General features: G+C 43.0%; 1 protein-coding gene across 2 annotated transcripts in view; it reads left to right on the top strand.

Moving 5' to 3' along the window:
* Window positions 1-16,721, top strand: part of dhx29 (DEAH (Asp-Glu-Ala-His) box polypeptide 29) — a 113,770-nt gene extending 97,049 nt beyond the window's left edge. For both annotated transcript variants that reach the window (XM_067985901.1, XM_067985912.1), the window contains 3 exons: window positions 7,965-8,061; window positions 10,107-10,168; window positions 13,446-16,721. In XM_067985901.1, the coding sequence (XP_067842002.1) occupies window positions 7,965-8,061; window positions 10,107-10,162 (153 nt within the window). In that variant the 3' untranslated portion in view covers window positions 10,163-10,168; window positions 13,446-16,721. The remainder of the gene's footprint in view (window positions 1-7,964; window positions 8,062-10,106; window positions 10,169-13,445) is intronic.
* Window positions 16,722-27,190: the final 10,469 nt, after the last annotated feature.

The following is a 27,190-nucleotide window of genomic DNA, read 5'->3' as shown; positions in this document are numbered from 1 at the left end:
CCACGTGCTAGTGAGTATAGGAACAGGAGAATAGACCAGATGAATGCGTGGCTGCAGGGATGGTGTCGGAGGGAGGGATTTAGATTCCTGGGACAATGGGACCGGTTCTGGGGAAGGTGGGACCTGAACAAGCGTGACGGGTTACACCCGAGCAGGACCGGGACCAATGTCCTCGTGGGGGCGTTTGCTAGTGCTGTTGGGGAAGGTTTGAACGAGAGTGGCAGGGGGATGGGAACCTGAGCGGGGAGTCAGAAGAGAATAAAGTTGAGAGCAGCAAGAGAGGGGAAGACCCAGGGGAAATCTACAATACAAATAGTACAAACAGTTGTTCAAGAACAAGTGAAAGAGAAAACCGTAGAGTAGCGGAAAGAAAGTGTACTTTAGGCACGACAGATAAAATAAAAACTAGAAGGCGTAAGGCGATTAACCCAGCATCAAAGCTGTGGCAGGGGGTTGGGAACCTGAGCAGGGAGACAGAGGAAAGCGTGTCAGGAAGGGACAGAAGGTATGGAGTAAAAGGTAGTGTGTTAAAAAAGGAAAAAGCAGGAACTAAGTGTCACAAAACATATTTGAAAGTTCTTTATCTGAATGCACGTAGCATTCGTAACAAAATGGACGAGTTAACGGCACAAATAACTACGTATGGGTATGATCTTGTGGCCATTACAGAAACATGGCTGCAGGATGACAACGACTGGGAATTAAATATGCCAGGGTATTTAACAATCAGGAAGGACAGGCAGGAAGGAAGGGGAGGTGGGGTGGCTATGTTAATAAAGGAAGGAATCACTGTAATACAGAGAAATGATATTGGGACAAAGGATCAAGATAATGAAACAGTTTGGGTAGAGATAAGGAATAATAAGGGGAAAAAAACACTAGTGGGCATAGTATATAGGCCTCCTAATAGTTGCAACTCTGCTGGAAGAAGAAGTATTAATCAGGAAATAGTCGGGGCATGTAATAAGGGAACAGCTATAATTATGGGGGATTTTAACTATCATATTAACTGGACAAATCAAATTGGGCAGGGCAGCCTTGAGGAAGAGTTTATTGAGTGTATTAGGGATGGATTTCTTGAGCAGTATGTAACTGAGCCTACAAGGGGGCAAGCAACCTTGGACCTGGTCCTGTGTAATGAGCCAGCATTAATTAATAATGTCCTAGTTAAGGATCCCCTTGGAATGAGTGACCATAACATGGTTACATTCCATATCCAATTAGAGGGTGAGAAGGTTGGTTCTCAAACAAGCGTACTGAGCTTGAATAAAGGAGACTATGATGGTATGAGAGCGGAATTGATTAAAGTGGACAGGGAAAATAGATCAAAGGGTAAGACAGTACATGAGCAGTGGTGTTCATTTAAGGAGTTATTTTACAACTTTCAAAAAAAATATATTCCACTGAGGAAAAAGGGTGTAAAAGAAATGACAGCCATCCGTGGCTAAGTAAAGAAATCAAGGATAGTATCCGACTAAAAACAAGGACATATAAGGTAGCCAAACTTAGTGGGAGGATAGAAGATTGGGAAGTCTTCAAAGACAGCAAAAAGTAACTAAAGGATTGATTAAGAAAGGGAAGATAGATTATGAAAATAAATTAGCAAAAAATATAAAAACAGATAGCAAGAGTTTCTACAGTTATATGAAAAGAAAAAGGGTGGCTAAGGCAAACGTAGGTCCCTTAGAGGATGAGACCGGGAAATTAATGGTGGGAAACATGGAGATGGCAAAATTGCTGAACAAATATTTTGTTTCAGTCTTTACGGTAGAGGACACTAAGAATATCCCAACACTGGATAAACAGGGGGCTCTAGGGGGGGAGGAGCTAAATACGATTAAAATCACTAAGGAATTGGTACTCAGTAAATTAATGGGACTCGAGGCAGATAAATCCCCTGGACCTGATGGCTTACATCCTAGGGTCTTGAGGGAAGTGGCAGTAGGGATTGTGGATGCTTTGGTAATAATTTTCCAAAATTCTCTGGACTTGGTAAAGGTCCTGGCAGATTGGAAAACTGCTAATGTAACACCCTTATTTAAAAAGGGTAGTAGGCAGAAGGCTGGAAATTATAGACCAGTTAGCCTAACATCTGTGGTGGGTAAAATTTTGGAGTCTATTATTAAGGAGACAATAGCAGAACATTTGGATAAACATAATTTAATAGGACAAAGTCAGCATGGCTTTATGAAGGGGAAGTTATGTCTGACAAATTTGCTTGAGTTCTTTGAGGATATAATGTACAGGGTGGATAAAGGGGAACCAGTGGACGTAGTGTATTTAGACTTCCAGAAGGCATTCGACAAGGTGCCACATAAAAGATTATTGCTCAAGATAAAGAATCACTGGATTGGGGGTAATATTCTGGCATGGGTGGAGGATTGGTTATCTAACAGGAAGCAGAGAGTTGGGATAAATGGTTCATTCTCGGACTGGCAACCAGTGGCCAGTGGTGTTCCGCAGGGGTCGGTGCTGGGTCCCCAACTCTTTACAATCTATATTAACGATTTGGAGGAGGGGACCGAGTGCAACATATCAAAGTTTGCAGATGATACAAAGATGGGAGGGAAAATAGAGAGTGAGGAGGACATAAAAAACATACAAGGGGATATAGACAGGCTGGGTGAGTGGGCGGAGATTTGGCAGATGTAATACAATATTGGAAAATGTGAGGTTATGCACTTTGGCAAGAAAAATCAGAGAGCAAGTTATTATCTTAATGGCGAGAAACTGGAAAGTACTGCAGTACAAAGGGATCTGGGGGTCCTAGTGCAAGAAAATCAAAAAGTTAGTATGCAGGTGCAGCAGGTGATCAAGAAGGCCAACGGAATGTTGGCTTTTATTGCTGGGGGGATAGAATATAAAAACAGGGAGGTATTGGTGAGACCGCACCTGGAATACTGCATACAGTTTTGGTGTCCATACTTAAGAAAAGACATACTTGCTCTCGAGGCAGTACAAAGAAGGTTCACTTGGTTAATCCCGGGGATGAGGGGGTGGACATATGAGGAGAGGTTGAGTAGATTGGGACTCTACTCATTGGAGTTCAGAAGAATGAGAGGCGATCTTATTGAAACATATAAGATTGTGAAGGGGCTTGATCGGGTGGATGCGGTAAGGATGTTCCCAAGGATGGGTGAAACTAGAACTAGGGGGCATAATCTTAGAATAAGGGCCTGCTCTTTCAAAACTGAGATGAGGAGAAACTTCTTCACTCAGAGGGTAGTAGGTCTGTGGAATTTGCTGCCCCAGGAAGCTGTGGAAGCTACATCATTAAATAAATTTAAAACAGAAATAGACAGTTTCCTAGAAGTAAAGGGAATTAGGGGTTACGGGGAGCGGGCAGGAAATTGGACATGAATTTAGATTTGAGGTTAGGATCAGATCAGCCACGATCTTATTGAATGGCGGAGCAGGCTCGAGGGGCCGATTGGCCTACTCCTGCTCTTATTTCTTATGTTCTTATGGATCAAAATTAATTACATTTTCTAGTGCCTGATTAGATTACCCTCAAGCTGCTGAGTGAGTGAATTAAGTCCTTCTTGTCAGTTCATCAAGGAACAAGCTAGACCACAAGTCATGCACCAAAAAACTATTTATTGGTTACAAATCATAGCTTAAAGTTGGGTACATGAACGCTTAATAGACGTGAATAAATGTGATCCAACTTACCATGCAGTTGAGTAGCAAATCGTTAATGAACAAAGTTACTTAACGAAACGAGTAGCATAGGTGACACACGGAATTCAGTGATTTACTAAATCAACAGATGCTGAGCAGCTTCCAGAGTTTGAGTTTATAAATTGGTGAGATTACTTTGAGTAATTTCTTAGATAGCTAACAAATTGACAGCTTTGACTGGCCATTCTATTAAATAGCTTAAGTCTACGAGTGTGATTAACACTGTTCCGAGCTTACACAACCTCATTCTCATAAGTGGCATGGTTGAGTCAATCTCCTTCCTTCCCTGGGACACAGACGTTGGCTCCTGGAGTGTTGAGTCGATGAGCCCTTTGCGCAGGGGTTATCTGTTTCACTTGGATCTTTGGTTCTGACTGAACCCACCCACAAGTGACAATATTTGAGCTGACTTCCCTCTCGCCTTTCTCGATTCAGACTGCTCACAGTTAAATTACAATCTTAACTCTGCCTGAATGCTGGTGTAGCCACAATTTTGCTTCTAACATCTGACACTCAGTCCTTAAAGGTACCTTGTACTGGTAAGGATAACTTGTACACCTGCAAAGTAAAAGTTCTTATAGAAAAAGAATAGAGAAAATAAAAGTTGTCTTCTGGTTAATACAGAAAGACTAAAAAAGACCACTTCTTATAAAAACTCTACATCTGAGTGACCCACGTGTCAGAAAGGCTTGCCCCTTTTTGTGTCAATCATCCCTAACAAGTCAGTACTGAAGTATGGATTTCCAGACAGGTCGGCCTCCTCCCACTTTCCCGGCACCATACTGCCTTACTTTTAATAAGGGGCCCACACAAATATGATGGCTTGTGACGTGTGTAACGATTCACTAAGTGCTTCCCTGGATTCAAGCCAGAGATAATGACTTTATGACTTGATTGCTTAAAAGCCTATATTCACTGTTTACTTCCCACCACTCAGTTCAACAGCTGAACTCTATATTGTATGGGAATACTCAGGCAGTTTACAGAGTATTTCCCTTTTGATGCCGTGTGCAATTTTATGGGGCACTATTCTTAGCGTTTAGCTGGTTTGTGAGTCATTGTGAGCTCCTACTATTTTTTGGGTTTTTGTTGCATTTAGTTTGATGCATTGTTTATTTTTTCAATATTGCATTTAATTTTTGTATTTTACTTTTTTCACCTCATACTATTTAAGAAAGTTCCAATTTCTACTTAAGCACCTTATGGTGACAGAGGATGAGGATTTCTCTGTGAATTCTTCTTGCCCTCAGGGAATTGGAGGATGACAAGTTCTGCAGGAATGAACAGATGTGTGTGTGCCTGTATCTGAGATGTTCTGCCCAAACCCATTCACGTCCAAGAAGATGGGTTTATAGGCTCCATCAGTTACTTAAGCATGCCCATGAAGATCTATCTTTGTTGCCTGATCTTCACCTGGGAGGCAGTCACGGAACTTTGCCATCTCCTGCAGTCAGACCTGCAAACTTAGTCAAGGGCTGGGATGCTTCTGTCTGTGGTGGTGAAAGTCAGTTCTGTCTTGAGCTTCTACACACTGGCTCGTTTCAAGCTGTTTTGGGTGGCATATGCCAGATCAGCCAGTCTGCATTGCACCTCCGCATATATCAAGTCACTGATGTCTTGTTTGTCACAGCTAATAATTTTATAAATTTACAAATAGAAAGTTACCATCAGTAAGAGAGGGCTCTACACTTTTTTAAAGTGGCTGGTGCAAGGCTTAATTGATGAAATCCATGTGGCCATACATGTTCCTTTCAACTATGGCTTTTATGAATGGGAAGGTGCTCCATTCAGTTGATGTACAGATTGAATGTGACCATCAGCGCCATAACATTGAGATGGAGAAAATGTACCCCTGGAAGTTGCAGAGATGCATTTATCTTATGGCAATCGACTGTGCTACCATTATTTAATGGAATACCAAGACTAAGTGGATGGCTTCTGGGGCGGCAGGGAATACACTTTTGAACTATGGCTAATGACACAAGTTTGAAATCCACAAACCACAGCTGCAAGAAAATACCATGTGGTACATGCTTCTACAAGGATTCAAGTGGAGTATACGATAAGCATGCTGAAGCCAAGATTGTACAGCTTGGACTTATTATACAGCCTTGCAAAGGTTTCCAAAATGACAGTGGTATGCTGCATGCTGCCCAATTATGCTCCCTGAAGAGGAGTCACCATACAGCAGATGGAAGGAGGAGGTCAGGCAGGTCCTGAAGAGGATGATGATAGGCCTGAGATTGGAGAGTTGTCGGTTGCATTCAAGCTGCAGCAGGGAAGAAAAACCCAGCGACATCTAACAGACAATAATTCCGGTTTAAAAATAAAAGTTTCTCCAGCAGAAGTATTTTTGAATACGTGTTCCCAGTGCACTGTTGCACCAAATTCCATGTTCACCATTTACCCTTGTACAAATTCATTCTCTGAATAATGTGGAAATGCATTTCAAATAATGTATTACCTTTACAGAACTTTGTATGTTAGCGTTTCCCCATTGCGACTGAGTGTATCCTATTACCTAATCTAGTGCTTATTCTAGGCATAAGCCAAGTGGGCGATGGAAATGAAGTGGCTGGCTGCTGAATGTCACTGGCTACAGGGATGGTGCTGGTTAAAAACATGGCCCTGTAACTGCTGATGCCATGTCTGATGCTGTGCTATAGTTATTATCTGGGCCTGCCTTCCTTAAGGCTCAGCATGGGTAGTTTGGGGCAGCTGGGTGGTATAGATTTGAATTGCTCGACAAGACAGATCCTTCATTCATGCTTACTCTGCCAATCTTCTGCAAATCCTGTGATCAGCAAGGGAGCAGGTCATATGGCTGCAATGAGATTGTTGATATTTATTGTCAGGGTACTGTGCAGCTAATTTCCTCTACATGGTTCATCTAGATAGGATACATTTGCAGAATCCAAGGTATCTATAGCATCAGTTAGTATGATCCTGAGAAAACCCAAATCTGCTTGAGGCGTCTGCAGCTGGTGCTGGAGGTATACACCATGTGCTCCGGGGGTTGACTGATCTGTTCGTGGCAATCTTATATTGATACCCCCTTGTTCTGGACTCACCCTAAAGTGGAAACCGTTCTCCGTAACCACCCTATCGAACCCCTTCATAATTATGAAAAAACCTCTATCAGGTCTCTTCTATGTCTCTTTTCCAGAGAAAAGAGACCCAGCCTGCTCAATCTTTCCTGATAGTTGTAATCTCTCGATCCTTTTTGTAGTATGGAAAACAAAACTGCGCACAGAACTCCGTATGGTCTAACCAAAGTTCCATATAAATTTAACATTACCTCCCTGTTTTTGTATTTTATTCCTCTAGAAATGAATCCCAATACTTTGTTTCAACTCTTTATGGCCGTACCAACTTGTGTTCCTACTTTTAGGGATTTATATATCTGTATTCGCAGATCTTTTTGCTCCTCTACCCTATTTAGTTTCTAAACTTCCAAGGAATAAATGGCTTTCTTATGCCTCCTACCAAAATGAACGAGCTCACACTATATTGAATTTGCCATTTATCCACCCACAGCGTTCATCTTTCTGTCTGCCACATTATTTGCTATACTTCTTCTCCTTCCTGTCTCTTCGTTCCGCCTCTCCTCTCTATCTTCCCCACTCCTCCTCTCAACCTCTTCCCCACTCCACTTCTCCTTTCCCACTCCTCCTCTCTCTCACTTTCCCACTCCTCCTCTCTCTCACTTTCCCACTCCTCCTCTCTCTCACTTTCCCACTCCTCCTCTCTCTCACTTTCCCACTCCTCCTCTCTCTCACTTTCCCACTCCTCCTCTCTCTCACTTTCCCACTCCTCCTCTCTCTCACTTTCCCACTCCTCCTCTCTCTCACTTTCCCACTCCTCCTCTCTCTCACTTTCCCACTCCTCCTCTCTCTCACTTTCCCACTCCTCCTCTCTCTCACTTTCCCACTCCTCCTTTCCCCCCCCCCCCCCAGCTCGCTCCCCCTCCCCCCCCCCCCCCCCCCCCAGCTCGCTCCCTCTCTCTCTCTTTCCCCCATGCCCTCAACTTTGGTCCAACATGCATCACCCTCTAACCTTTGTTGACCTGAATGCTCCATTTGGTCTTGACTTTCCATGTGCAATGCCATGGGAGATCAATTAGTCTCTTCAAAAACAAATGTTGAAATGTGAGATTGTAATAGTAATCAAGCAAGTTTTTTTACAATCAGAGGCCAGGTTCAAGACTTTGTAGACATGTAGATTTGTAATCTAAATGGAATTTTCAATATTGTTTCATATTTACATATTTATAATTCTTTCAGGCTCCTGTAAGGACAGGAATCATTTTTAAGGAGCTGAGAGCCTTAATTGAATCTGTTCTGCTGAAGAAACTTGAAGATCCTAAAATGTCAATTGAAGGTAATTTCACTATATTTATCCTTGCTCTGTGTATGAGATAAGTTTATAGAATCATAGAACCTTGCAGCACAGAAGGAGGCCATTCAGCCATCGTGCCTGTGCCAGCTCTTTGAAAGAGCTATCCAATTTAGTCCCACATCCCATCTTTCTCCCCATAACCCTGCAAGTTAGACCTCTTCAAGTACATGTCCAATCGCATTTTGAAAGTTCCTATGGAATCTGCTTCCACCACTTTTTCAGGTAATGCGTTCATGATCGTAACAACCCTCTGTGAAAAAATATCTCTTCATTTCCCCTCTAGTTCTTTTGCCGATTATTTTAAATCTATGACCTCTGGTTATCGACCCAGTTGCTAGAAGAAACAGTTTCTCCCTATTTGCTCTATCAAAACGCCTAATTATTTTGAATACCTCTATTAGGTTCCCCCTTAACCTTCTCTGCTCTAAGGAGAAGAATCTCAGCTTCTCCAATCTCTCCACATAACTGAAGTCCCTCATCCCTGGTATCATCTTGGTAAATGTCCTCTGTACCCTTTCCAAGGCCTTGACATCCTTCCTGAAGTGTGGTGCCCAGAATTATACGCAATACTCCAGCTGAGGCTTAACCAGTGATTTGTAAAGGTTTAGCATGACTGAATCCTATTTATGCAGGTTATACATATGTGTAGGCTGAATGTTGATTATTTATTGGGATTATTTCTGATATGAACTCTCTTTCCATTCCTGAATGGATGTGCATCTAGGCACTGATGGCAGACTTCTAAACTGTCCCTTCTCGTACTCGTTTTTTTCTACCCAGTTTTAATTTGAACAGTCATATCCAATTCTTAAGTTTACTATTATACAATAACAAAAATCAAATGCTCTTTTCTACTGCTTTGGAAGTCTAATGGAATGAAGTCCTTTTATCTCCAGGGGGTTGGAATTCAAAAGTGAGAAAGTGATGCTTCAGTTGTACAGATCTTTGGTCAGACCCCATCTGGAGTACTGTGTTTAGCTTTGGGCACTGCACCCCTGGAAGGATATATTGGCCCTGGACGGAGTAGAGCACAGATTCACCAGAATTATATCGGGGCTTGAAGGGTTTCATTATGAGGACAGGTTGCACAAACTTGACTTGTATTCCTTTGAGTTTAGAAAGTTGAAGGGTGATCTAATTTGATATTTTGGTGTTACTTTTGCTAGATATTAAAAGCACCCATTCATATTTGGGGGGGGCAGTGGGGGGGAGGTGAAGTGTATTTTAATGAGGCAGTAATGAGGTGAAGTCATACGTTCCATTTTCTGCCATTACAGCCTAGTATATACAAAAGCAGAGTTATACACTGGCTGTAATGTTAAGCTCCCTCACAAAAGACAAAATATATAAAACATATAATGCTCTTTTTGTATAGTCTCTAGAGGTTGGTCTTAAGGATTGTCTTTATAAAGTCTACAGAAAGTGCATGCAAAAACAAGTTGTGATGTGAGGTAAAAAAAAGACTTGCATTCATATAACACCTTTCATGACCTCCTAACATCTCAAAGTGTTGTACAGCCAATTAAGTACTTTCGAAGTAAAAACAGAAAATGCTGGAAATATTCAGCAAGTCAGGCAGGATCTGTGGAGAAAGAAACAGAGTTAACATTTCAGCTCAAAGGTCATCAACCTAAAACATTAACTCTGTTTCTTTCTCCACAGATGCTGCCTGACTTGCTGAGTATTTCTGGCATTTTCTGTTTTTATTTCAGATTTCCAGCATCTGCACTATTTTGCTTTTGATCAAGTACTTTTGAAGTGTTGATACTGTTGTAATGTAGGAAACGTGGTAGCTAATTTGCACATGGCAAACTCCCACAAACAGCAATGAAATAAATCACCAGATCATCTGTTTTAGGTGTTGGTTGAGGGATAAATGTTGGCCAGGACACTGGGAGAACTCCCCTACGGTAGATAAATACTTTGTTCAGGAATATGATTTTGAAAGTTAATTTGTTTTACCTGCTTCAAATATGTATTTTGTTAAGGCTAAGACTAAACTTGTATTCATCTATTTTTCCTTTCAGATGACGAGATGATACGGATAATTATGGAACTGATCAAGACTGAGCACACTGACTAAAATGAAGTATGGTTCCCCAATGCCTTGGCATATTTATGTACAGATGGCAAAAAATAATCTATATTTGCCTTTCTTGAAGTCTAGGTTTAAATGATAAATTGAACATTGCAGAGTTTTTTGAAATGTTACTTTAAAATCAATATATCGCCTGATTGTCAATAAATATTGCACTGTGCTGCCAATGGTGATTCTGTTGGGTCTTTTAGTTATCTTATTCATTACTGATTTACTAAGTCCGTAGGTTTCGATCCCAATAATTCAGTGTACTTTTTATTAAAAAATGGCAGTTTACTTATCGGTCAAGAATGTAGCACTTTTTTTTTAACTTTGTTGCCTAGTGTCAACGTTAAAAATACTCACAGGTCAAATAGAGCACAGGCCAAAGGTAGGTTGAAGCTGCTCCTGTTCCGACCCGAGCAATATTTCTTATAGTAGAATCCATTTTAGATCATCGCCAGAGAAAAATGTTAAACTATAAGCAGCATTCAGATTAAAGAGTTCTGATTAGATTTTTACTATAAATTAATGTAAAAACTGGCTCAGCAAAGGATGGAGTGTTTCATTCTGTTAGTACACTAGCTTTTGACTTCCTGGGACTTGAGGATGAAGCCTGTCACCCTGATGGAATGAAAATCTCTTCCATCTGTAATGATTATGTCCACAGCACAGAACTGCCAATAATGCAGTACCAATTGGCCCTAAGCTGGTGGTCACGAGAAAGGCTGCTGTTGAAAATGAAAGTGCCATATTGGTGATGTGCTCTTGAGAATGGGAACCGAAGGACACTGTCAGAGACCTGGGGCTCGATTTTCGCGTCGGGTTACCTGCGGGTTTCCAGCGGGGGGGCCCCGAAAATCCCGATATCCGGTCACGTGACCGGATCGCGCCGAAATCCCGGCCACTTCCGGGTACCGCGCTGACGTGCGGGGCTGCGCGCGCAAGCCCCGCTGGTGGGAATCCCGCAGGCAATTAAAGCCAGCGGGGTTCCACTTGAGAGTACTTACCTTGCTTGTTGAGGTCAGTTCATGAGCTGAAGCAGCTGTCAAAAGAGGAAGTGTGGGATTTTAGGTTCAAGGCAGTGAGTTTCACACACTGGGGGAAACAGTCTCTCTCCAACCAGGCGTGTTGCAGCCAGCAGCCTGTGGCAGGTGCCAAGGTGCACTCCACGGGGGAGAGCCCTCACCCACGCAGGAGGCCACCGTGTCACATAGGGCAACCCCTGCCCTCCACCACCCCCCGCCAAGCCAGAGGACAGACCGACACGAAACCGCAGCCCCAGTCCGAGGAACCACCCACCTACCCTGCACAACCCCTCAGACCAACACCTGCCAGATGGGTGGTGCGTGGACACCCTCGGAGGACGAACAGCATGACCAGCCCCAGCAGCCTCGCAGTCCACGCCGTCCGCCGCAGAGACGTGGAGCCCCCCAACACGGTGTTGCACGCCCACCTGCACAGCAGGAGGGAGGGCTACCGCAGGGAGAGACGCATCGCAGAGGGCACTACCCTCGCCACAGGGTCCACAGACCGAGGCGCAGCTCCCCGGACCTCTCCGAGCAGCAGTGCACACGGAGGCGCAGATTCGCTCGACATGTAGTCGTGGAGATCTGCAGGCTCTTTCATGCCGAGCTGCTCCTGGCTGGCCCCAGCACCAACTGCTTACCTGTCGCTGTCAAAGTCACCACTGCCCTCCACAACTTCTACACCGCCGATGTCTCTCAGTCGTCTGCGCGGAAGAGCCCTGCAAATACACCTGCACCTACTCTGCAGTAACACGATGGGTGGCATCAGTGGTGGGTCCTCATAGTGATACCCAGGAGCGGGCATTATTGGACACAACGGACAGGATTCGCGGAGACATGGCAGTGGTGGTGTCAATATAATGTGTGCTGTTTGTTGCTCTGAAATTCAATATAGGTAACACCCAGGACAAACCCTCAGACACCCTTGTGCACCCCCTTCATGCTCACGACACATTTGCCTTACGCTGCCTACTGCACATATGTGATGCATGCCCTGTGGCTGCAGCACAGGTGGTGGCAGGTTGAGTGAGGCTGGCCGTGAGGGAGATGCACGAGAGGGTGAGTATGGGATGGAGCAATGAGATTGTATGAGGATTGGGTTGCGTGTTAGTGGCAGGATGAGTACTGGCGAGGTGAGTAGGTGGAGGTAAGATGAGGATGGGGTTTGAGTGGGTATGAAGGGTGATGTGACAGAGTAGTGTTGGCGGTGCCGAAGGAGATGTGGGGTGGGGGCAGTGTTGTGGCAGACGGAGTGTAGGGGAAAGACTTCGTGCTCTCACTGTGGCTGACCTACTGTGGTCATTGCAGCGCCTCCTGCACTGTATGCAGGTGGGCGATATGTTGGTGGCGCAGGTGACCCCCTCTGCCACCTCGAGCCATGCCTTCTTGGTGGCAGAGGCAGGTCGCTTCCTCCTGCCCGCTGGGGGGAAGATCTCTGTCCTCCCCCTCCTCACCCCATCTGATGATACCTGTGATGAGGCATCATTAAACTGGGAGCAGCCTTCCCCCTGGGCTGCTCCATGCTGCAATTTGTTCCATTGGTTGCAGCATCTGTCAGTGGAGGACTGCCCCTTTAACTAGAGAGCCTCCAGCTGACAGATCGTACTGCGCATGCGCAGCCCGCCCGACGCGCAGACCAGCAGCGCGGACCCCGGAGGAGCAGGTAATTGATTCCTATTAGTGTGTTGCCTGCTACGATCGCGCGGGCAACCCACTAATTTCGCCGATCGTGTTGACCATGCTCCCGGAGGACCACCCGCCGGGAACCCGCAGGCCTGCTAAATTCGAGCCGCTGTAATCTCCATCTAACCTATGTAGAGTGAGAAAATGCTATTTAGTGCATCACACCTGTTCCTTCCAATATAGCGCATGCAACCTGTACTTCATTGACCCTCTCCAACTTAATGATTTGAGGAAGGTAAAAAAACCACAGGTTAAGCTTTTTGAAGACAAAACTGAAATTTATTTCTGACGTGCAAAGTTTATCAAAAACTCCAGGAAAGGTACTAAAGGTGTCTTAACTTCCTGTCTAACTGCTCTTTTACTGTTACCATGTTAGAGTGGCATTAAAGTTATGAAAATAAAATAGTTGAAATTTTAACAATATTTTCTATAAGTTCAATAGAAAGGATAAAGCACTAAAGAATATATTACTAGCTTATTTTCCAGTTTTTATTGCGCACCAATTGAAATGGCACAGCATAGGTACTTGATAAACTAGGAGGACTGAAGACTAATGCATGTCCTGGTATTTATCCTAGGGTGCTGAAGAAAAAAGACTGAAGATGATTTATGGGATGGAACGATAACTGGAAGAATTGACAAACACTGATGAGGTTCCGCAGGACTGGAAGCCGACAAATTTGACTTTATTTAAAAAGGACAACAAAACTGACCCAGGCCTATTAGTCTATCAGTGACAGCTAAAATAATGAAATCTAATCTGGAGGAATACTGTGTAAGAATAAGAAACAGCCAGCATGGTCATTGAAGGAAATGTCCTGCCTGACGACCAATGTATTTGCTTTGAGGATGTTCCAGATAAAGCAACTGGTGGATCAACCTATGACAGTTTATTTAAACTCAGAAATTCTCAATAAAGTTTTGCATAACATACTTTTGAGTCAAAGCCAGATGAATCCAGGATAAAACATGGGCCTGGATAAGAAACTAGTTTAAAAAAAATAGGAAATAGTGAGTACATGCAAGAGTTATGTCACACTGCTCTGATTAGAATGTGGGCACTTTTTAGCAATTGCTCTTTTAAGGAACAAATATTTCGGTCATTCTACAATGACTTTATAATTTATTTCTTTGTAAACTTTCTTCCTCTTGACTGACTTTTTTATAATCCTGGTGTAATTTCAGTTATTAAAAAGAAAATTTCCCCTTTTCCTGTGATGCAGAACAGTGATGAAAAACTCAGCAACCATAACTGAAACAATAGCAGATACAATTGTTGGCAAATCTCTGTAAAAGTTATTGTAAAAATGTTGCAGAGTTTATTCAAAGCTGCAACCGCCTTTCGATCATTATTTATTCCCTCTCTACCACCAAGTATTAGATCTAATAGCTCCACAGTAGGGCTTCGTTTTGGTTCTGGTCATCTTGATGTTGTTTTCTAGACTAGGTCTGTTGCTTATGCTTTTCTTCTTTATATGCAAGATGCAGGGAGAAGAGGTAATCAGGTGGCAATATTATGTACATACAAGAAATGGCATCTCTTCAAACTATATTATTGAAAATAATTGGTGTCTACTAGGTAATTGTATGCTCAGTTTTTATGCAAATAGTAAGACTGCTGAGGTTTGTTGCCACATTTTGGTTGGTCAAACATTTTTGTACGGAACGATCTGGGTATGACTTACGTTGAAGTGTTATATTTAAATTAAATTGAGCCCACAAAGCTTTAAAAATGCTGTCTGCAGTAAGAAGCTGGGGGTGTTATGGGAAATGTAAATGAAAATCAAACGGGCCAGTGTATGGAATGCTGTTTCTCACGTATCACTCCAGCCTGAAACAGTGAAGATTGTTGAGTCTTTTCTGTGGACCATCCAGACCTGGAAACAGTTTCATGGGATTAAGTGCCTTTGTGCAGGTAATGTGCCATTTTTGCATGGTGATCCAAAGTGGAGCACACCACAAGATCCACGCATGCTAACTGTGGGTGTGGAGGGTTCTCGATCTTGACATTGTTGGGGCATTATTTGCTGGGGCTGCCTTTACTGGTGGTGGATTTGAGAATCATCACTTGTCCAGCTTGTTATCAGGAACGTTTCTGTATTTATTCACCATTTGAATCAAGTGGTATCCTGTATATGCCTGGGAAAGGTGTTCTCCTTTTCTGTTTTTTAATTTTATCGGGAGGATCACAGGAGAGTTGAGGATATTGGAATTTTAATTTTATTTCACTGAGGTAGGAACTCAAACTTATTTTCCTAAGTTTAAGGAAGGCAGATTTAGAGGATTGATACAATGGGCCTGTCACAGGATGATGGTTGAACCCCACTGTACCTACAGATTCAGCCTGATGGCTACAGGGACCTGGAAAGCAAGTGTCTGAAATATAAGTACATTGTACTCACAGTGCTACCTACAGATTCAATACCATTGCAATGTTGTCACTCATTGTTTTTAATGTATGTATTGTAGCTCGTTATGAAAAAAACACATTAGGTTTACTTGCCTAATTAGCCATGAACTTTCCAAGGACTTTTTTTACACCTTTTCCTAATATGTTATTTTGAGGGCATCAAATATCATTCAAAGCCTCACTGATTAAAACTCAGTAATGAAGAATAGTTAGTGCAGGTTAATTTCACAACAGTAGGTGGCAGAATAACACCAGATTTAGATGCACTAATAAACCTCCAAAAGGGGCCATCCCCTATGGACAGGCCCTGCGAATACACAGGGTCTGCTCAGACGAGGAGGAACGGGATGGACACCTACAGACTCTGAAAGACGCCCTGGTAAGAACGGGATATGACTCTTGACTCATCGATCGACAGTTCCGACGGGCCACAGCGAAAAATCGCATAGACCTCCTCAGAAGACTAACACGGGACGCAACCAACAGAGTACCCTTCGTCGTCCAGTACTTCCCCGGAGTGGAGAAACTACGCCATGTTCTCCGCAGCCTTCAACATGTCATCAATGACGACGAACACCTCGCTATGGCCATCCCCACACCTCCACTACTCGCCTTTAAACAGCCACCCAACCTCAAACAGACTATCGTTCGCAGCAAATTACCCAGCTTTCAGGAGAACAGCGTCCACGACACCACACAACCCTGCCACGGTAACCTCTGCAAGACATGCCAGATCATCGACACAGATACCACCATCACACGAGAGGACACCACCCACCAGGTGCATGGTTCATACTCCTGTGACTCAGCCAACGTTGTCTACCTCATACGTTGCAGGAAAGGATGCCCCGGAGCATGGTACATTGGCGAGACCATGTAGACACTGCGACAACGGATGAACGGACACCGCGCAACAATCGCCAGACAGGAGGGTTCCCTCCCAGTCGGGGAACACTTCAGCAGTCAGGGACATTCAGCCACCGATCTTCGGGTAAGCGTTCTCCAAGGCGGCCTTCGAGACACACGACAACGCGAAATCGTCGAGCAGAAATTGATAGCCAAGTTCCGCACCCATGAGGACGGCCTCAACCGGGATCTTGGGTTCATGTCACGCTACACGTTACCCCACCAACGAACAAAAGCTATCTATTTTTAATATAATGGGTCATTTGCTGGCTTTCTCTGCCTTCCGGATGTTTCTGCCTCTTTTTTTCCTGTTTGTTTTTTTGTTGAATGTGTATTCGGGGGTTCTGTAGGTGACACCTCTCTGTCTGAACACGGTGATTGCCTTGGCAACGGGCAGTTGCAGGGGCAGTCTGTAAACACCATGTATTGTTCTGTGATGTATAAATGCGTAGGCTTCAAGGAGCCCCTGACATTTACCTAAGGAAGGAGGAAGCCTCCGAAAGCTTGTAGATTTCAAATAAAAATCGTTGGACTATAACTTGGTGTTGTAAAATTGTTTACAATTGTCAACCCCAGTCCATCACCGGCATCTCCACATCATCCAAAAGATATGTTACGGTTGCACATTTTTCATGTGTTTGGAAAAGTTTGGCTCTCAGTTGTAATATGAATAAGTGAGTTTTTAGAATAATATTATTGCAGCAATCACCCACTACACCTTGATAGTTGCTTAAAATAAATTTTCCATAACTTCAAAATAATGTGAAAGTTGTTAACTGACTGTTTCTTTGTAAAATTGGGAACAAATTCTCAAAAGTAGATACCTAATTCATATATTTGTTTATTTTAGAAAAAATATATGGATTAAGTTTGATTTTTATGACTTGAGAAACCAGTCAGTCCATAAAGGGTTGCATGAAAAAGAAGTACAACCTAAGCAGTTCCTTATTAGAAATGTTGCAAATTGCCATTTAACCAAGGGGAACTTATGATCTATTATGAGCTATACATATCAGGGAATCAGTATGATACAACTGTGTACACAGATGGATGTATAAGATTCCATGGCACTATTCACCCAGCATCCTGGTTAACCTTCTCAAGGGCAATTAGGGATGGGCAATAAATGTTGGCCTCGCCAGCGACGCCCACATCCCATGAACGAATATTTAAAAAAAGCTAGAGCCACCAAAGACAGATTAACTGTTTATTCCTCTCATTTGCGTTTCTGGGATTTGCTGATTGCAACTTCGCTGCAGCTTTTATCTACATAATGGCAGTTATTGCACTTGAGAAGTAATTCCCCAGTTGTGAAGCACTTTGGGATGTCCTGAGGAAGTGATGAGGTGGTATATCAAGACAAATTCTTTTATTTGCACTTTTAGCATTTAATAGATGCCATCAGAGTACAGTAGCCAATTGTCATAAACCTTTGGACTTAATTTTTTAAATAAAATTATGGATGAGTTGACAGAGAAAGGAACAATGAGTTTCTTTGCTAATAACACTACATGAACATAGTGTGGAAAGAGATGAGGTCATGTCGCTCAATAAGTCCATTCCAATAACAAAGATGTGAAAACATTTAACTCAGCTCGTCATAAATCTGACAATGTTGAATGTTGGATGATTCTGAGAAACATTTAGGACTGTATTTTCCCTTTGTTTAGCAGCTGTGTGACCAATGGTGGAAAAACGGTAAGGTCCAATGACAGAGCTCCACCCCTGAAACATACTGGCAAGACTGTATTCTGACCCTACTGGGGGCAGACATATTCGGCCACTGTATCCACACCCTGCCACAAATAAATGACAGTAGGTGGGTGGGATTTCATGTAGGGCCCAATTTTCCTCTTGCCACCCAATGGCCACCAGAAGGAAATAACATCTGGCATTGGGGCCCTCTTATGGTGGGTCAGAGGCAGTGCAAGCCTGATGGCTACAGGGACCTGGAAAGCAAGTGTTTTATTAGTATTACTTAAAGTCTTTTTTTCTCCATTATTTTAATGTGTGCAGCTTTATTTGATACTATGGGCCCAAAATGGAAAAAAGGTTCCTTTTCTCAGTGCTTACAACCCTTTCCTTGATGAGCACAAAAACTTACGAAAATGTAAATTTAAAATTACAATTGGTGTAAAATTAGATTTATAGATTGGGTACAAGAATTTATAATTAATTAAGAACTGCTGCCCATGTATCTGAGCCATTAATATTTCAGATAGTCGCAATTATTTTTAAAAAAATTGTTCAAAAAAACACATGAATATTGCGCCAGAAATTGCTGTAATGATGCATCTCACGGCAAACAGCATTAATTGGACTTTTTATTTACCATTTATGTCGCACTATATTTGCATTGCAAATTGCTGGAACGTCAAAACGATAATGGCGCAGCGATGTCAATGTCGCACCTGGGACCTCATGAGCATCTTGCCCAATGGACTATCTTCTTAACCAATGAAAGAAAAGGGTAGAGAAACAAACAGCAAATGATAGAGAAGGAAATAGCGTAAATTAGAGACAGGAAGAGAAATAGAGAGTGGATTAAGAGAAAAAAGATGAAAAGGAAAAGTAATAATAAAAAAAATTTAAAAACAAGAAGATATTGTAACCCAGTTCTGTTAGAATTTTGTTGATCCTTGAGAAGTTAATGAACCATAGAATCATACAGCACAGAAGGCGACCATTCTGCCCATTGTGCTTGTGCTGGCTCTTTGAATGCTATTTGAAATGGCAGGATAGGTGTGTGAAATGTTCAAACATTATTGACCCATATGGTGTAGAAACAGCGACTTCATCCATCATGATCAGGAACAGTGGAACTGCTGTCAGAGGAACATAGGAATTGCTAGATGAGAAAAGGCCAAGGCCCATGTAGTTTGCCTTCTACTAGCCTGGTAATCATATGATACAATGATAATGGAGTTGTTGACTAATCATAGCAATCAATCTCAATCAGTTGACAACAGACTCCAAAATGACACGAGGAAAACCCTAGTGGTGGAGAGCTTTGGGAACCATAGGTCCAAAGTCATCTTTTTCCTTCCAAGTATGCTACACTTACCACATGTCATGTCATAAATTACTCATATACTGTGTACCAAAATATTATCTGAAAGAAATCTATCAAATTTGCATTTCTGAGTGTCAAAACAGCTTTGCATCCCTAAAATTATTGCCTTCTAACACTAACCAGAATGTGAATGGCAAGACTGGCACAAATATACTGCCAAGACACAAAGCTTTTTTTAAAAAAACCTCTAGGAATAATTCACTACCTGCTGGAGTGAGCCTCCACAGCTTCATTGTTCCCTTTCTGGGCTCCAAAATTGAATATCATGTTAGACCATAAATCACTTCGTTAACAGGATCCTTATGACATGAATTACTAACCCCAAATGGCTGCAGCAAGATTAATTTGTATTAATGTCATAAATCCAGCAATTTCATAACATGCAATGAACTTTAATGAGAACCCTCACACAAGATGGTAATTTTTGCAGTTTTGGCAAGGCTAACGGTGGAGCAGCGCAAATCGTTAAGCAAATTGTGGAGAATCGGAACTTATGGCTTATCTCTTCCAAAATCCCATGATTAATGTGCAAATTCTCATCTATTACCAAACAAAACTCCTTTAGTCAATCCTGATCAAGATTATTAAACTATTGGCACTAATTTCCCATTAACCAAAGTGATAGTGAGCATGTTTTTGCTGGTTCTAAGCCAGGCTAGGAGGTGAAGCATGAAACAACTGGGCACTTGAAACTGGTAGGGCCAGTTCAACATGACCAAGCTGTTTCTTGAGAGAGCCAGTTACTCTCAAGAAATGGCAGACTTGCCAAACACTAACTTTGTATCAGTGTTCACAGTAGAGGATGTGGATAAAGTACCAGAGATATGAGGAAAACTAAGCATAAATCTAGGGGCGGAACTTAATAAATGTAATGGAGAAAATAATGAGACTAAAGATAGACAATTCTCCAGGACCTGCTGCCTCCACCCCAGGGTATTAAAAGAAGTAGGTGAGGAAATTGCAGATGCTCTTGTCATGATCTTCCAAAGCTCTCCTGATTCAGGAATTGTCCTCTTGGATTGGAAAATTGCCAATATCACTCCATTATTTAAGAAGGGTAGGAGAGATAAACAAGGAAATTATAGGCCTATTAATCTAATGTCTTGTGGGAAAGTTACTAGAATCTGTTGTTAGGAAGTGACTGAGCGCTTGGACAAATATGAACTGATCAGAAAGCCAGCATGGATTTGTAAAGGGTGTCATGTCTAATGAACCTAGTTGAATTTTTTGAAAATGTAACTAATGTGGTAGATAAGGGAGCGTCTATGGATGTTATTTATATGGACTTCCAGAAGGCATTCAACAAGGTTTCATTTAAGAGATAGTTAATGAAAATGAGAGTGCATGGAATTGGAGGCAACCTATTGACATGGGTAGGGAATTAATTAGAAGGTAGGAGATAGAGAGTAGGGATAAAAGGTATGTACTCAAATTGGCAGGATATGACTAGACCTTGGAATGCATATGCATAGGTCCCTGAAGGTGGCAGTACAGGTAGATAAGGTTGTGAAGAAGGCATACGGAATGCTCTCCGTTATTAGCCGAGGTATAGAAAACAAAAACAGGGATGTAATGATGGAACTATATAAAACACTGGTAAGGCCACAGCTGGAGTATTGTGCGCAATTCTGGTCACCACATTACAGGAAGGACGTAATTGCTCGGGAGAGTGCAGAGAAGATTTACAAGAATGTTGCCAGGGCTCGAAAATTGCAGCAACGAGGAGAGATTGGATAGGCTGGGGTTGTTTTCCTTGGAGCAGAGGAGGCTGAGGGGAGACTTGATTGAGGTGTATGAAATTATGAGGGGCCCAGATAGAGTAGACAGGAAGTACCTGTTTCCCCTAGCGGAGACTTCAAGAACTAGAGGACATAGATTTAAGCTGATTGGCTTAGAGGATTAGAGGGGACATGAGGAAAAACATTTTTACCCAGAGGGTGGAGGGTGTATGGAATTCGCTGCTCGAATTGGTGGTAGAGGCAGGGATCCTCAACTCTTTTTTTAAAAAAAAGTACCTGGACCTGCACCTAAAATGCTGTAAGCTGCAGGGCTATGGACCGGGTGCTGGAAGGTGGGATTAGAATGGGTACATGGTTGTTCTTCGAGCCGACGCAAACACGATGGGCCGATTGGCCCCCTTCTGTGCTGTATCTTTTCTATGGTTCTAGGGTTCTATAGTGGTTTTCCCCTAGAAATGTACAGGATCTGTACTTGAGCCTTAGCTTTTCACTATACTTATAAATGACTTTGATGAAGGAATAGAGAGCTGTATATCCAAGTGTGCTGACGACACCAAGTTAGGTGGCACAGTAAATAGTGTAGATGGGAGCAGAAAGTTGCAAAGGGACATTGATAGATTAAGTGAGTGGGCAAAACTGTGGAAGATGTGGGTAAGTGTGAGGTAATACACTTTGGACCTAAGAAAGATAGATCAGAGTATTTTCTAAATGGTGAGGAGGAGCAGAGAGATTTAGGGGTCCAAGTACAGAAATCACTAAAAGCTAGTGGACAGGTTCAAAAATAATTTAAAAGGCTAATAGAACGTTGGCCTTTAGCTCAAGGGGGCTGGAAATCAAAGGGTTGGAAATTATGTTACAATTGTATAAAACTCTGGTAAGACCCCATTTAGAGTATTGTGTTCAGTTCTGGGCACCGCACCTCAGGAAGATATAGATTGGCCTTGGAGGGGGTGCAGCGCAGATTCACCAGAATGATACCTGAGCTAAAAGGATTAAATTATGAGGACAGGTTGCATTGACTAGGCTCCATAGCGCAGTCCTAATCAACGTGTGGGAGTCGGAGAGCATTCTGATCAGATCTGGAGTCAGGCAGGGCTGTCCTCTCTCCGTGGTCTTGTTTGTATGTTGTATCGAGCCATTTGCCACGTCCATCAGGAAGGACTCAGGTATCGGGGGTGACGATCCCAGGCAGCAGAGGCTCTCAGGTTAAGGCCTCCCTATACGTAAACGACGTCACCGAATCATAGAAAGTTATGGCACAGCGGCTTTCTGCAGTGATCAGCAGTTAGTCCACACACTGATAGGCATCTGCGACCATTTTGAGCTGGCCTCAGGGGCCAGAGTGAACCGAAGTAAAAGCGAGGCCATGTTCTTTGGCAGTGGGAGACCCGGTCCTTTGTCCTCTTCACTGTCAGGTCCGACTGCCTGAAGGTGCTGGGCATCTGGTTTGAGGGGCCCTGGCCTGCACAAAGAATTGGGAGGACCAGGCCGCTATGGCCAAACAGAAGCTTGGTATGTGGGTGGGGCGATCCCTCTCCATAACCAGCAGGAACTTGGTGATTAGGTGTGAAATCCTCGCGGTGTTGCTCTACATGGCCAGGGTCAGGCTTATTCCCCACAACTCTGCCGTCACAGTTACTCGAGCTATCTTCCACTTTGTCTGGAGGTCCAAGGTAGAATGCGTCTGCAGGGCCACCACGTGCAAACTCCCAGACAAAGGGGGGGGGAAGAACATCCCCAACTTCGTTTTGATCCTGATGGCTACCTTCGTGTGCGGCTGCCTCAGGATATGTGTACAGCCCCAGTATGCAAACAACAAGTGTCACTACGTGCTGAGTTTCTACCTGTTCAACACACTGAGAAGGCTGGGTCTGGCCACGCTGGCCGAACAGGCGCAGGACGTCCCATCCAGTTGCAACGTCCCCCCCACCTGTCTCGGGTGGAGAGGTTCCTGAGGAGGAGCCCCTTCGATCACAAGGCCGTCAGACAGTGGTCGACACAAAACGTTCTAAGAGTCTTACAAGGAACGGAGAGGGTGGACTCGATCGGTTTCTTCCTCTACCAGACGGTTGATGTCATTTGGCAGAACGTCTCGCTGCTGGAACTGACCAATAGGCACCAGAATGTAGCCTGGATGGTGAGAAAGGCCCTCCCACTGCGGTCCTTTCAACATGCATGGAATCTCAGCGCCACCAGGAGCTGCCCTCAAGGCTGTGGCGGGGAGGAGACCATTGTCCACCTCCTGATGGGTTGCCCCTTTGTGCAGAGAGTGTGGAGAGAGATGCGTTGGTATCTGTCCCAGTTCCTCCTAAACAGTTGGGTAACACAGGACGCTTTGCTGTACGGGCTGTTCCCCAGGACGCACAATGAGACAGATATCACCTGCCGCTGGAAGACCATCAACTCGGTGAAGGAGGCTCTTTGGCCTGCCCAAAACCTGCCGGTCTTCCAGCTGAAGGAGCTGTCCGTGACCGAGTGTTGTGTACTGGCACACTCCAAGGTCAGGGGTACGTGCTGTGGGACGCACTGAAACAAGGTGCGACCTATGCAAAGGCTCTATAGGGAAAGGCCACCGTATAAAGTCACCCCACCTTGTATTGTACAGAATGTATTAGAAAATATGTACCGTGTTTTAAAATTGTAACAATGAGATCATAGTGTATACGATCTGCACTGTATTGCTTTGAACTGCTATGCTGCATTTTGTGCCCTTTATTTGAACTGTGTGTAAATCGTGTGTATCTTTAAATTTTATGGAATAAAGTATATTTTGAGATCAAAAGTATTCCCTTGAGTATAGAAGTTTAAGGGGCGATCCAGTTGAGGTGTTTAAGATGATTAAAGGACTTGATAGAGTAGATAGAGAGAAACTATTTCCTCTGGTGGGGGAGTCCAAAACAAGAGGGCATAACCTTAAAATTAGAGCTAGTCCGTTCAGGGGTGATGTCAGGAAGCATTTCTTCACACAAGGGGGTAATGGAAATCTGGAACTCTCTTCCCCCAAAAGAAAACGGTTAAAAACTGAGATTGATAGATTTTTGTTAGGCAAGGATATTAAGGGTTATGGAACCAAGGTGGGTAGATGGAGCTAAAATGCAGATCAGCCATGATCTAATTGAATGGCGGAACAGGTTTGAGTGGCTGAATGGCCTACTCCTGCTTCTATGTTCCTAGCAGGAGTAATTTTGAGTGTGGAGGATCCTCAACCCACTCCACCTGGGGTCTATTTAAAACTTCCTGCTGGAAGATGTACTGTGATTCAGCCAAAAGCATATTTCATTGATTGCAAATTAAATTCATGATTCCTAGCTTTTGAAAATAAAGGCCTGAAGTTCCCGCTTTGGGTGCAATCGACATTGCGCCTAAAAACAGTGCTGGTGTATTTTACGCCGAGTTTCCGCTAAAATGCATTAACATAGTCACAAACATAAAATCTGCCATGAATCAATGCAATTCGGCAGCTTAACATAGCATAAATGTTTTGTGCTGATTCGGCCGTATTGCGCTGAAAAAGCTAGCACAATCTAGCAGATATTCTGGGCCCAAGTGCTTAATTGTTCTGGAACTTTGTTTACTTAGTTTATATAAAAAAATACTATTTTTCATATATTTTAGGAGTTTACATAAGATTCTAAAATACTTTTATAGGATTCCATACATAACAGTGGAAAAATACATGAAACCATACAGAGGTAGTATAGTTTTGTATTCCATTGCAAGAATTAGGTTATACAAACAGAAATTACAGCATACACCATTGCACCTGTGTTGACTCTATCAATTGAAGCTATTTATTCTAATCTACTTCCTTGCTTTCCCCATATCCTTTTATATTCTTTCTTTCCAAACACATCCAATTTTCCTATCAATTATATTGTTTCTGTCTCACTAGCCAATTGCGGTGAAGCATTCCATTTTCTAATATCCCTTTGTTGTGATAATCCTGAGTCTATGCTCCCTTATTGCTGATTTGCCAACCAGTGGAAACAATCTTTTACTATTCACCCTCTCAATACCTTTCATAATAAAATCTTTGCTTGATCACCCCTCAACCTCCTGTATTCGTGAATTTTTTGAGCCTTTCTACAACTGTAACCTTTCATTTCTGATATTATTGTAGTGAATCTTTGCAGCACCCTTTCCATGGCTTCAGCATCTTTCCCATAATAGGATGCTGAGCATAGCTTGCAGTAGTCCTTCTGTGGCCTAACCAATGTTTTGAATAAATGAATCATTACTTCCTTGCTTTTATGTTCAATGCCACATGTATAATACTCAAAGTCCCGTTAGCCTTTTTTATGTTCTTTTCTACCTGCACTGATAACTTTAAAGATCATTGGGCTAGAAATTCAGCAGCCTAGTGCCCACTGTTTTGGCGCTACGCGGCCTCCTAAAGTGCCAAGATGGCGTCTTGGCTGTGCACGCATGTTTCCAACGTGACATGCGCCGGATGCCATTTTGGTATAGGTATTAGCGCATGCGCAAATACCAAACGCTGGAAGCATATAAAGTAAGGAGAAAATGGATACAATCAGTGTCAACGCTGATTTAAAGTGATCAACATCATTTTAAGACTTAACGCTCAATTCAACGCAGTCTTAACCATGAACATCTAAACATGTCTTAGCGTGCCTAAAAGACCCCCACCAGTGCTATTTAAAGGGACCGTGTAAGATTTACAGGTTAGTTGCTGGATTATTGCTTCTGGCTGCCGATACATTTGTAACTGTTTTTGGAGGTCTCATATAGTTGAATACTAGAACGCAGGGACATACCGTAACATTTAGAGCTAGGATGTGCAGGAGTGAAGTTAGGAAACGCTGCTACACGCAAAGGGTGGTAGAAGTTTGGAACGCTCTTCTGTAAACGGTAGCTGATGCTAGTTCAATTGTGAATTCTAAATGTGAGGGACGGGACCTGCATCTATGTTTCATGTGTGCGATGTCTGATCTCCTTTCAGACTCCATGCAGACAGCAGACTGTTATTTTCAGCAAATAACAGGTACCGGCCACTTTTAAGAGATTTTAAGAGACAGCCTGCCTTTAAGAGATTGGGGCTGCCCCTGTTGGTGGAAAGTGAGAATTGCATTGAATCCTTGCATCAATGCTGATTTCCAATGCTGCTTGAAGGTAAGTCCCCAGGCCAGATGAAAGTTGCGTCCTGCCTGCGCAGGAAGCACCGGGCACGGGTTAATAGCGGATCACACTACCCGCACCCATTTTTTGGGGTTATCCAATTTAACCCCCAATGTATCTGGACCTCTCTATCTCTGTTCCTCCACTCTTATCCTTTAGAATATACTTCCTTTCACTTCCTCAAAATGCACTACTGCACATTTCTCTGTACTGAACTGCATCCGCCATCTGTTTGCCCACTCCTTGAGTCTTTCTATATCCTCCTGCAGTCCTCTGTATTCTTCCTCAGATAGCAAAACCCCCTAATTTGGTATCATCAGCAAGCTTCAATGTCATTCCTCTTCTGCTTAAGTCTAAATCATTTATATCAATGGAAAACCAAAAAAGGTCCCTGCACCGATCTCTGGGGCACACCACTACCCACATCCAGTCAATCCAAATAACATCCATTTACCTCTACTCTTGTTTTCTGCCCTCTTGCCATCTACCTCGTTGGGCAGTTACATTCCCTTTAATACCATGTGCCTTATCAAATGTAAGGAATCTTACAACACCAGGTTATAGTCCAACTGTTTTATTTGAAAATCACAAGCTTTCGGAGGCTTTCTCCTTCGTCAGGTGAGCGAGTGTGGGATTCCATGGAAGGTTACCGCATTTATAGTCAGAGAACAATTTATAGTCAGAGAACAATACCTGGTGATTACAGATAATCTTTCCAACTGCCCGTTTTCAAGGCAAATGCATTCTGAAAATCCAATGTATTTCCTTAATTTGTACATTCTGATTTGCTGAAAAATTCAATTAAATTTGTCAAGTAGAACCAACCCTATACAACTGAGGTGAGACTAACTGGCCTATAATTTCCTGGCATATTTCCCCTTTATTGGACAAAGCTATAACATTTACCACCTTCTTCCCTCACTCTCAAATACAAACATGGCCCCCTTCATCTCTAAGTGGTCTCATCCTTTTGCATTTTACTTCTTATGTGCTTATAAAATCTCTTCTTTCTCTTTATGTTGACCTCCAGTCTTCTTTCATACTCCCTCTTAATTTTCT

Source organism: Heptranchias perlo, chromosome 1 (assembly GCF_035084215.1).
Source record: "Heptranchias perlo isolate sHepPer1 chromosome 1, sHepPer1.hap1, whole genome shotgun sequence".
In the NCBI taxonomy this organism is placed as follows: domain Eukaryota; kingdom Metazoa; phylum Chordata; class Chondrichthyes; order Hexanchiformes; family Hexanchidae; genus Heptranchias; species Heptranchias perlo.
Note: the sequence above shows the minus strand (reverse complement) of the source record. Positions and strands in the feature narration are given on the sequence as shown.